This window comes from Strigops habroptila, chromosome 8 (assembly GCF_004027225.2).
Source record: "Strigops habroptila isolate Jane chromosome 8, bStrHab1.2.pri, whole genome shotgun sequence".
In the NCBI taxonomy this organism is placed as follows: Eukaryota; Metazoa; Chordata; class Aves; order Psittaciformes; family Psittacidae; genus Strigops; species Strigops habroptila.
In genome coordinates, this window is record NC_044284.2 from 28,362 (window position 1) to 40,389 (window position 12,028).

The following is a 12,028-nucleotide window of genomic DNA, read 5'->3' on the forward strand; positions in this document are numbered from 1 at the left end:
CTCGATGGCCAGTTTTCAGCTGCCAAGATACCGCCACTGTCACGCCGCTACATGAGACGTCACGCTTTTAGACCGCCTTTCCTAAAAATTGGCTTCAGGGATGTTGTAGCACAAGGTAGATGTGAACCCATCCCTTTGCCAGCCCAGTTTGCTCAACAAGGAGAGGAGCCCGTCTGTTTCCAAGGAGCAGGAGGGCTTCCTGCCCTGACCCTGGTGGCAAGCGACAGGTTTGCAAATAGCAATTAGCATCCTGCCACGTGGCTCTCCCAGTCTTTGACACCGCTCCAGCGAGCAGCCCCAGGAGCTGTGTTTTGCCAGCAGGCCCCCTGCCCTCAGCAAGGCGGTGCTGGCCACAGCGAGCAAGGGACACAGGCGGAAGGTCTAACCTCTGGGCCAGGGACGCTCTACCTGGCCCCTTCCTCCCACACCATCGCTGCCTTTGCCAGACACTCGGAGCCCTTGGCCGCACTGAGAGCCGATATCCACCCTCCAGCAGCCGCGCGCTCTCCCTCTCCCACCGCAAAAGGCAGGTGTACCCTTAAGAATACACCTTGACCTCAAAAGAAGACATCCAGGCGTTCCTCTGCCATTGGCCCCTCCGGACTGCGTCGCAACGAGTATTGTGGCCAAGCAGACATTCTGACTTAAAGCAAGGGCTGCACTCTCACACTGACCTCGGCGTTTCCTCATGGCTGACAATGAAGTTGGGAAAGCCGCCACGCCTGTGCTCCATCTGCGTATTTCTTCGAGACGTTACTGGATAGGCAAGCCAAACCCTCCACAGAGACAAGCATGTGCTGCGTTGCAGCCACTGTCAAGAGCTCTAACCGACGCTTGAGTAAACAGCGCCCTTCTCAGGCACCTTTGGAACGGCTACGGTGAACGTTCGTTCCCAGCAAGACACTGGGGCTAACAATATAAGGTCTGTGCTTTTGATTTGTACATCTGGCACAAGCTGACTGTGAACCAGGCACAGCCCGCTGGCTTGACTGATGTCACGGTGTCGTGGTTTGAGCCCAGCCGGTAACTGAGAACCACACAGCCGCTCGCTCACTCCCCCCCTTCCTCCCCCCGCTCCCGGAGGGATGGGGAGGAGAATCGGAAGAATGTAACTCCCACGGGTTGAGATAAGAGCAGTCCCGCAACTAAGGTATAATACAAAACCACTACTGCTACCACCAGTGATAATAACAATTAGTGAAATAACAAGGGGAGAGGATACAATTGCTCACCACCCGCCGACCGATACCCAGCCCGACCCGAGCAGTGATCTGGGCCTTCCGGGTAACTCCCCCCGGTTTATATACTGGGCATGACGTCCTGTGGTATGGAATACCCCTTTGGCTAGTTTGGGTCAGGTGTCCTGTCTCTGCTTCCTCCCGGCTTCCCTTCCTCCCTGGCAAAGCATGAGACTGAGAAAGTCCTTGGTTGGAATAAACATTACTTAGCAACAACTAAAAACATCAGTGTTATCAGCGTTGTTCCCAGGCTGAAAGTTAAAAAACACAGCACTGCACTAGCTACTAAGCAGGAGAAAAATGACTGCTATAGCTGAACCCAGGACACACGGGCTGGAATAACTGAATTGGCACAGCCCAGCTTCCTCTGCCGACCCAGAGCCCGGGCTCTGCTTTGACGCCAGAGACAGATCAACTCTCTTGGGTGCGTAGGCACTACTCGCAGCTGACTGCCCACAGCGTGGCTCATCCGGGATGCAGATGTGCGTGTATGTAGCGGCCTCGGAAGTACCGCATTTCTAACTCGCCCAGGTGTTGGTTTGGGTCCATTTTATTTCTTCTATTTTACGTTCTCCCCCCTTTCTCTGATGTGGAAAGCAGAGTGCTGCATTGCCTTAAAACACAGCACTGCACTGCCACCAGTTGCGACGCGATAAAGTTAACGGTCCAGTTCATTAAGGGAAAAAACATGACTCTTCAATTTGCTTGCCATTTATTATTCACTAGATACAGAGAATCACTCCTGCTCAAACACCAGGGAGTCACCAGTTGCGGGGGAAACGGTAACGCAGAGACCAAACGGAGAAGGACGTTTCTCCCGAGCTACAACTTGGCATTAACGTGAATTGCCATGAATGGATCTTCAGCCTGGCTACTAATCTGGAAATTAGCCAGTCCATCCTCAGAAACATACACCTGGCTTCCAGTGCATCGGTTGTCCTCCTTATCTCCAGAAATAACATCACAGTAGGTACCAGCAGGCAGCCCAGTTTGCAAATCGACGTTCATATCCCTACGTGAAAAGAAGCGGACCCTCTTTGTCCAATGCTTCCCAAGCAGGTAAATTCAAACCGGGTATAGAGGCTTTTTGAACCTGATGCTACGCCCTCAGTTTGAACATGTGGCAATGTAGAGCGTGAGCTTTCTGACCCTGTCCCAGCTTTGCTCCCTACGCTCCCATTTTGGCTCTCTAGACCTGGCATGCGAGCCGAGGACCTCTAGCGCAGGCTAGAGTGAGCGCTCTCATCAGGAGAAGCGGCCATTCCCCTTCCCATCAGTCTTGCAGATCAGGGATGCTATGCTTCTCTCTGGGGACACGGTCTCTCCTACTGACTTACCAGTCATCATTATTGAAAACGATGAAGCCTTTACTGCCACGGCCAAAAGCTACTTGGTTGCTGTCGTTGTCCCACCAGTTGGAGAACGGCTCACCGTCCACCACGTTACGGAAGACAACCATGTTCCTGAAAATGCAAGGGATTGCTGTCACTGGGGCTGCCAGAGCTCTAAAGCCACGAGGAATATGACGCAAAAGCATCAGCTCTTACTTCTTTTTGTCTCCACGGCGACCTACCTGATTTGACGCCAGCGATGTTCACAAACCCAGTCATTGCCACAGGTAGTGTCTTCGTTGATTGTAACGGCCTTTGTCGAGCCATCCGACTCGCTTGGTGGTCCAACCCAGTCATTGACATCCTGTAATTCAAAGGAGAAGGTTAAAACTTCTTACTGAAAAATGCAGAGAGCCTATCTGTAGAGAAAAGCTAGGTGGGGCGTCCAACTCCCACCTGCTAGATCCCACGCGAGACAGAGAAACCACTTCGCTAATTTGAACACACCAGACTGCTTCCCTGGCCCTCTTCTGATCCTCCTTCACCATGAAGCTATCTTCAGCACGAATAGCTTACCTCTCCGTTTACAAAATTTCTTGGCCAGCGAAAACTCGACATCACACGCGTGAACCCATACGGATGAGCGAGCATGAAACCAACTGCCATCTTATAAAGCCTGTTGGTTGGACAAAGAGCGTCATGAGACGTGGGACGAGAAACCGTGCCGGAAAAACAGAGACACAAACAAGCAGATGGAAGAAGCATCGCCCAGACAAGAGCGGTCCTTTACCTGGAGTCCCAGAAGGTCAGAATGGAAGCTCCACCGGCCCCGTGCCCCCGCTGGTTGTCGTGATTATCCACAAAAACCAGGGCTCTGTCGGAAGGCACAAAGCCCCAGCCTTCTCCCCAGTTCCTAGCCAAAAACAGAGAGACTTGAAGCTACCCTGTCCACCGGTGAACCCAGGGCACCCCAATGCATAAGTCGCAGCATCTTCATCCTTACACTAAGTAAGCCATCTTTTCTCCATCCCACTTGCGGATCACCGTCCCCAGTTTGGCACCGTATTTGAATTCTGTCACTCGGCCGTTCTCAAAGTAGTCACTGCCTGTGATCGGCTCTCCACCCAAGTCAATTACCTGGTATATAGGGGAAAGATAGAGCATTCGTTTTTACGTTAAAATCCCAATACGTAAAAGACATTGCCATAGACATTTTTTAAGGAAGAGGTGCTACATGTGCTAAGAATATTATCTGCCTTATATGCAAAATTCTATTTAAAGCTATTTTTTGCACTTTATTTGATCCTAACTGTGAAGTTTTTCCCCTCTACATCCTAAATCTCATTACCCTGTTTGATCACTACAGCATAATTAATGCTTGGGCCATATCAGCTTTTATTACGTCTAGTCACCAATGCCTCTGCTTCCACCATATGGGCAACCCCATTTCACTGTGTAGCTAAAGAATGATTCACTATTTGCCCCAGACATTGCAGACCAACATACTGATTTAGTAAAGAATGTCTAGTTAGCTTTTGCTGACTGAAACCAACAATCACCTGCTTCTTAGGTCTTGTTAGGATTCGTTATTGAAATGTAAAACTCAAATTTGGAATCTAACTAACAGTGCTTATGCCACTGGAAAACAAAGCTTCAGATCATAACCACCATTTATATCTTCTGTTGCAATTTATTGACCAGAATTTAAAATTCAGGGAGTTATATCTCTTTTTTAAACCAATAGAACTGTTACACTAACTTTGATGCAGTAAATTTCATCTCAAGTGAAATTTCCAGGTCAACTAGTTCCAGAAGATCCAAAACAACTGGAGCATTTTGCATGTCAGTTACTGTTTGTGGGCTGAGTAGGTATTTGTAAATTCCAGTTATTAAATCTCAGTGATGATTTCTATAAAACTTGAGACTGAAAGCTGCTCAGGCCCAGCTCAAACAGAGCATTGCTTCCAGTTTGGGACTCAGTCTATGCTGTGCCTGCAAGAAATATGTGTGTAAAGTACAATTTAAACAAAAAATAAATAAAGATTACCTCCTGGTAAATGAAAGGTTTAGTTCCTGCAGAAAACCATTTAGTATTTAGATCTTTCAGCTTGTCTAAAATTGCTTTCACATCTTGAGGCCACATATGCTTGGCAGCATCAATTCGGAAGCCTGCTACGCCAATATCAATGAGATGGTTCATGTACTCAGCAACTTTTGAGCGTACATAGTCCTTCTCCAGGGCCAGATCAAGAAGGCCAGTCAAGCGACAGTCTCGGACCTGTATAAAAAATCTGAGATGAAATATCTTTCACCTAATAAACTAAACGTAGTGCTCTACATACATTTTTGTATTTTGTATTGTACATTACAATCCCAAATAACTACAACCTTCACTAGACATTGTTCACCATGCATATCTTTGCCTTGGATAGTTACCTTGGACAGCCATCTACACAGAAGGAACATTGAGAAGCCTGCATTCACCCCTCTTACACAGCTGTAGATGCTGAAAAATTATAACTGCCTAACCAGTAAGTCTATAATCCACTTACAGTAAGTATAGCAAGTATAGGGCAAAAAAATGATAAATTATTTTTATTCCAGTGCATTATGGAACTGATTCATTACTATTTCAAGTGCATTCATTTCTCATCTGATGTAAGAAAGATTTCTAGAAGTTATGTTTCTAAATCTTTTAAAAATCTTGAGTTATTATAGCCTTACTTTTGTTTTCTCTCCCCTTTTTGCGTTTGTTTCCTGCAAATACTAAATGAGGGACATAAATTTTAATCAAAAGAATAATTTAAACATATACTGAATATACTGAAATACTTTTCTTAGCTCTTATGATGGGTTTCCATGGCTCTGCATATCTGCCTGGACAGAGCAAGGTGCATCAGCCTATGCTGCACTGTGTTCCAGGATTAGTTATAATGATGCTCCTTCAGAACTGGCTCAAGCATTCACAGACATTTCATGTTTCCTCTTCTTCTGCCATTTCTCAAAAATTCCTCCCCCCTAAATTTAGATTCAGGAAAGACCAAACGCATTTGAAAGGCATAAGACATTATTCAAGAAAGGTAGGTATTTATCTTTATAAAATAATTTTTAATTCTGTCGCAGTTTTAAACCTAACCTTGTAATCTGATGTAGAAGAACAGATAGACTCTTAGCAAATCTGTAAACAGAAGGTCAATCTTCAAGATTTTCACATTACTATTCATCTTTATAAAATCCTACCCTTTCTCTTCTGAAATTGAGACCAAAGAAAACTCCCAAAATACAATAAAAGGCAAGTAACTCCTCTTACTTTTGTTTTAAACACAAAAAACACAGGATAATTCCTAAATGTTTTGTAAGCTTTAAACTATTTTTTTAAGTACTTAAGCACATTTCCCTAAATCTGAAATTGAGCCACTGGCTCAAGTAGCATTATCTGTTTAAGAAGCGAGGTTCCTGATAGCAATGCTAACCTCTTTTATCAATTTGGACAATTTTCCATGCGGGTTTTCATTTTGTTTTGTTTTGCTTTTAAAATTTAAAAAGTTTTTGAAAAGTGTGTGACAGTAAAGGGGAACAAAGAAAGAACAGCCCAAGAACAAATGTACATGAAAAATATTTACCGTTCTAGGTTTACCTGAGTTATATCATGATAATCCTCAATGTCTCCACTTTGAGATTTACATTTACCATCATTAAAGTCGAAGCCAGAATACGGCACAGCTGGAAAATTTTCAGTCTTTGCACTGAAATAGCTTCCACAAGTAGCATGGTTGCCAGCACCAGCATTAGCTCCACACATATGGTTGATTACTGCATCCACATAAATGTGTACCTAGAGAATAGCATTCACATTTAATTTGAGAACTAGGTCTTTACTGGTCCCATCCAACCCGAACTAATCTATGACTTATGAAAGGAAACCCCAACATATCTACTCCAGTGCTACCACATCTTCCCTTCTAAATTACCATTTGTCTATATCCTTGCATTATCAACACCAGAAGGTTTTCAAAGCACGTACTCCAACATCGTTGCATCTGGTCACCATGTCTCTAAATTCAGTTTCATTTCCAGATCGTGTGCACAGCTTGTAGCTGATGGGCTGGTATCTTTCCCACCAGGGTTGCCAGCGGTCAGTAATGATAACATTTTCATTTGGAGGTGAAATCTGTGAATAAGATGGTGTCTTCTGATAACAGGATACTGATAGTGGTTTATTTCTTTGCCCAGTATTGTTAGAGAAAGACATAAAAACAGAAAGTCAGGTCCCTTTAATAAACGACGCTCACAATACTTAACCCACACAGATCCTCAGTATCCTCTCCTTATACTGTAGTGGGCTGGAAATAAAAGACTTCAGCCTGGACCTTCAGCAGGTAGAAAATTAATATAAAAATCAGGTCCATGGACATAGTGTCCTAATTATCTTTGTAAATGCAGGCCTCAAAGATCAAAAGAAGGGTCTGAAATCTGAAGGATTAGGTCAGTAGAGACAGCCCTGAATCAGGAGAAGGAACTGACTTCAGAACAACTGATATAACATCCTGTCCTTAAAATTGATCCAACTTCCCATTTTTGTAATGTTTTGGATAAAAGCATTCTTGAATGAAACTTGTCCTAGTTTTCAGACAAGCTACACCTCTTCCTTTTATAGACTCTTTCTGGGATACTTTTCAGGCAGCAAGCTTTTGCTGACACCTCCAAGTCTCTGGGCATAACCACCTGATCCCACCATTCGCAAAGAATCCTAGCCTGCAACTTACTTAGCTGTCACAGCTTTGTGACCCACTCAGCAGGTCTGCATCTGAAAAAACTTTCTGAGACCCTATCATAGCATGGATTAAAAAAGATATCCAAGTGTTTCCCATAGTCTGAGAAATCAATTTAAGATCAATCAGGCCTGTGCATCTGGAAAGGTGGCTGCAAAGAAAACTTCAAATGTATTTGAAAATGATGGGAAAATTCTCGCTCGGGCCAAGCTGTAAACTCCTGAGCTAGAAGAGACGGGAAGACTTCTCTCGCCAATTCTCCTGAGCAATCTGGCAAACAAACAGGAATTGCTTAATAAGTGACTGCTCTCAGCCATACCACCCCACCTATCTGACACTACTGGTTCCATAGGAACGGGAGTCTGTTGTTCAGACAGAACAGACTCACACTGACACACCTTCACTGGAACCTGTGGTCTGTTCATTTCTGCCTGCTTACATGAGGTTCCTGCAAAGAAGCGTCTCTTAATGGCTTATCCTGACACTAGGCTTTACAGAGAGAAACTTGCCTGTTTGAACACAAATAGCAGCCTTTTATATATATTTATTTATTTAAAACCTTCAGCCCTTTAGTATGGAGGAGGCTCTTTGGAAGCTCTCTTTTTTTTCCAGTCACAGTTTTGAGTTTATCTAGCTCTTAAGAACTTCCCTTGATCTAAATAGTATCAAGCACATAAACATAGGTTACTCTTCACAGCAGTAAAGAAAAGATTTAGCCAAGGATATGCAATTCTAATCCATCTAAATGTAATAGCACAATGTGCAAAACATGCACTTTGGAGCAATGAAATAAATTCACGCTTACACAATGATGGCTGAAGAATGTATTTGTGAGCACTTACTACTTCCATTATCAATTTCTATTTTTCTTTCTCAGTACCTGTCCTTTGGTGAAAATTTTCTCTGAAAAACAAATTATCATCTATGTAGCAATTTTATTACCTACTGATAGGAACAGACATACCTGAACTCCTCCAAATCCATTAGGAGCTAAATAGCGCTCACACTCAAGAGCAATATCGGCCCAGCGCCATTCAAAGAGATGTACAACAGATGTCCTCCCAGGGAGAGTATTAGGGTTGTACTGTGCCCAGCAAAGCCCTACATTTAACAGAAGAAAACAGATACCCATCCTGTGCTCTGTGATCAGTTCCGCTCTTCTTCCTGCCTATTTATGTTCCTGCAAGAGAGTAAAGTGCACATTACAAAATACACATTTAAAAGTAAATGCCCATCTTTGGCATCATATTTATTTAACTTTATTGTAATTTTCTCTGTGAACTGGATTCTAAATTATATCAACCTCTCATACTAACCGTAACTTTGTCCTCCTGAAGTTAAAATTCAGATGTTGTCTAATCCAGGCTGTCTCTAGCGTGTGAAAGTTGTAATTTTATTAGTATAAAGCCAAAAACAACCCCAAAATGCAAAGGAGTACTTATATAGACTGAAATGGACATTTAATTTCTCATTCTAATGTATAATACTTTACATTCCTATTTACATTCATATTTATCCTTGAAACGCATCTTTTTTTCAAATCTGTGTTACTACCACTTGTGCATATTCAGATAAATATAGAGAGTAGCAGAAATTTAGTTAAATAAATATTGGAGAAGTGGCAAGTTTCTTACCATGAGTTGCCATGAAGCCCCAGGTGTTTTGGAAGTCTAACATATGTGATTCTATTCCAGTCATAGTTTTGCGTTCATCTAGCTCTTAAGAACTTCCCTTGATTTAAATAATATCAAGCACATCAACATAGGTTACTCTTCACAGCAGTAAAGAAAAGATTTAGCCAAGGATATGCAATTCTAATCCATCTAAACGTAATAGCACACATTCATGATGTGCATGACAACTATCATTCAAACAGCAGCCCTAACCTGGGAAGATCTCTCAGATACAGAAGTGACTATACTTACTCAAACCCAGAAATGCTAAATTTGTCTTGTAGGACAAAGAAGTCCTCCAAGATCCTTTGCAAACAAAAGGCTGAACTACTACTTCCCTTAAATAACAAAATACTTGTTACTTTTCTAAGTTATCTATTCTTTGTAAAATGCTATCTTTACACAGAAACAATACAGGGCAAAGAGGAAATAAGGAGACTCTTGGGTGCCGTCACATGGGACACCAAACACTTCAGTGAAGGTATGAACATGAACACAAGGGCCTTCAGGTTTGCTACATGAAAGAAACCTGCACCCTTTTCATGTTTTAACACACATTTGGGAATGCATTACTGAAAACTCCAACCTACTATGATACACATACCCAAACAGAAATTTATATAAAAACTTAAATAATTTCTGCAAAGTGACTTAGTTTTAAAGGTAAGGATGATCCACATCTCCCAGTCTGTGGAGCTGCACTCTTTGGAGCAAACTAAAGCATAAAACATGCCGTCTTGTAATGTGTAGAACCTGCCTCCCAGAGCCTGTTGCTACCAGCTGTCACTGCACTTCACAGGCAAAGTTATTTAGGATGAATCATTTGACAAATTTAGCTTGTTTTTCTGCTTGTGAGCAGAACAATTTTAATGAAATTATTTCCTTGTAGACCTTCATAGAGTATACAGATAAATTTCAGCTGTAAAGCAGGTGTTCTCTGTGCTTCCATTTTCATAAAAGAATGATTCGTTGCCCTGATAGGAAGAACATACATTAACAGAAAACGAGCTAAGAAAGTTTGATCTTCTCTGCTGAGAGAAACCGTTTATCAGATTAGCAATTTTTACTTACAGCAGTTAAGTACACAGTGCAGTAAACTACACAAAGCAGTAAGAATAATGTATTTTGACCCAACCAGCTCCAAGACCTAGTGCTTGAAGAGAAAACCCAGTGTAGTTTTTCATTTCTTTGAAATAGGTTATCTGACTTCACTACAAGCCATGATAAGAGAATGGAGATGGTGAAATCCGCACCACACTCTATAAGCTCTAGTTTCAAACTGCTTGTGAAATTTGGAAGAAAAAAGTAAGAGGCGCGTACTCCCCTATGGAAGAGAGCACAACTGACTGCAATCCTAAGAACACGGGAGAGAACACATGCCGAAAGAAAGCAGCAGAACTCGGTACGTACATGTCGGGGCTTGCCTGTGTCCTTTCCAGCGGGCCCCAGCGGCAGCAACCCACCCCCCACCAGCCGACGGCTGCTGGGGCAGCAGCGACGAGAGCTCAGCCCTTTCCGCTGACGCAGAGCGGCGCGGAGGGGAGCGGAAGTACTGCGGTACCCGGTGCAGCAAGTTCCAGGCCCTCAGCCCCATGCCAGGTTTGCCAGCGAGAAACTGTTATACGGTAAAATAAACTAATATCTGAAAGCTTTACATCACACGTGAACATGTTAATTCAAGATAAGATTACATTCTGGAATATATTTGTTCTCGAGATTTGAGAAAGGAAATCTCTCCACATATACACTTAGCTCACTTATTTTTGTGAGTATAGCACCACCTCGCGGTTATCCTACTCCCCTGCACGGAATATTTAGTTAGCCTTTTATGCAATATTTTAATAGCTTGGTTCTGTATTTGTAACTCAACGTGGTTGTTAGGATGTATTACACGTTTACTCTATTACAGACACCTTTTTATGTGCAACAACTCGAGTCACAGAGTTTTGTAAAGTGGCTCCATTCAGATACGGACTAAAAATGTGTTAGCACAAGGAAGGGTTCCACATTTTGAAGGCTACAGTGGATTAACTAGTATTTTCTACTTTAATGTTTGTCATTATCAGAATAATGTTTCATTTCTTTCAGAACAGTAAAAATGACAACTAGAGTAAATATTTGTCTGCATATAACATAAAAGGATCTCATGCCAGAACCCAATTGCTAGGCTGGAGTAAAAGACCCAGGGAGGAGTCACAGGACTCAAGTGTTTGTCCTACCTTAGGAACGGGAGCGATGTAAGCTACTTAAGAAGACCAAAGTATTTACAATGGCAGATATGTTCTCTTCAGTCTTGTATCAAGTAGGGAGATACATTTAAGGAACAAAACAGAAGCAGTTGGAGTCCTAGACAATAAAAGTGATTCTCAGTTTGAAATTGGGTCCCTCTTAGCTGTCAATTTCCAAAGATATGGAGGGATAACAAATATGCAAACTATGTAACATGTTATGTGGAATTTGGAGATCCCAAAGTTCTGTTATAACACTAAGGAAACCTTAAGGTAAAATGCAGCTGCTACTCCCAGGGACGATGCAGTTGGATGCACGGAATCTAGCAGGTGATAGTTCCCCAGGCAACCCTGCGATCTTGGCATATGCTGAGAGACACTAAGTGGAGGGTGGAGAGAAGTGAAGGCTCTGCGGCCAGGCCCTGTTACAGTCCCTGCAGGAGTGGTAACTTGAAGGCACCATGTACTGATAAACTGCACAGCAGCTGCCAAACAAGGAAACTAGATTTGTATTTGTGAAAGCAAAGCAAGAGAATTTTACACCCATCAGTAACAAAGTGTGTATGACTGGAGTCACTCAAGCTCCATAGGCACAGACTTAAAAAATTGAAGCTTGTGTTACTATGGAACAGCCTGGACAAATCCAAGCTCTTCCTGAAAGGTCAAGATGAACAAAGAACTGATAGCAGGAGAGGAGGCTTTGCCCTCATGTAGGCACATAAAGAAACAGACTAACAAATCTCTAATCAAGAAAGACTATCTTTGAAGCGTGGTACACCCTGGAAG

General features: G+C 42.8%; 1 protein-coding gene across 6 annotated transcripts; it reads right to left on the minus strand.

Moving 5' to 3' along the window:
* Window positions 1-1,933: 1,933 nt before the first annotated feature.
* LOC115611356 (pancreatic alpha-amylase-like) lies at window positions 1,934-11,470 on the minus strand. 6 transcript variants are annotated; one of them, XM_030494138.1, is made up of 12 exons: window positions 10,425-10,487; window positions 8,658-8,712; window positions 8,306-8,521; window positions 6,594-6,792; window positions 6,207-6,404; window positions 4,617-4,847; window positions 3,573-3,706; window positions 3,360-3,482; window positions 3,146-3,245; window positions 2,812-2,933; window positions 2,576-2,701; window positions 1,934-2,250 (listed from the first exon to the last, which is right to left on the minus strand). In XM_030494138.1, exons 3-12 carry the CDS (start codon window positions 8,323-8,325, stop codon window positions 2,061-2,063), a joined length of 1,443 nt encoding a protein of 480 aa, XP_030349998.1. In that variant the 5' UTR covers window positions 8,326-8,521; window positions 8,658-8,712; window positions 10,425-10,487; the 3' UTR covers window positions 1,934-2,060. The 6 variants fall into 6 exon arrangements, with proteins under 6 accessions (XP_030349998.1, XP_030349995.1, XP_030349993.1 ...); XM_030494135.1 differs by having other exon boundaries at window positions 6,594-6,740; window positions 10,425-10,441; XM_030494133.1 differs by lacking the exon at window positions 8,658-8,712 and having other exon boundaries at window positions 6,594-6,740; window positions 8,306-8,442; window positions 10,425-11,470.
* Window positions 11,471-12,028: the final 558 nt, after the last annotated feature.

Excerpts from the sequence above, each read along its gene's own strand:
- LOC115611356 (XM_030494133.1), bottom strand. The coding sequence starts at position 10,608 with ATGGGGCTGAGGGCCTGGAACTTGCTGCACCGGGTACCGCAGTACTTC. Across the intron at positions 6,741-8,305 it reads ATGGATTTGGAGGAGTTCAG|ATTTCACCTCCAAATGAAAA; the intron begins GTATGTCTGTTC and ends TCTTATTCACAG. Across the intron at positions 3,483-3,572 it reads GAAAAGATGGCTTACTTAGT|GAACTGGGGAGAAGGCTGGG; the intron begins GTAAGGATGAAG and ends GTTTTTGGCTAG.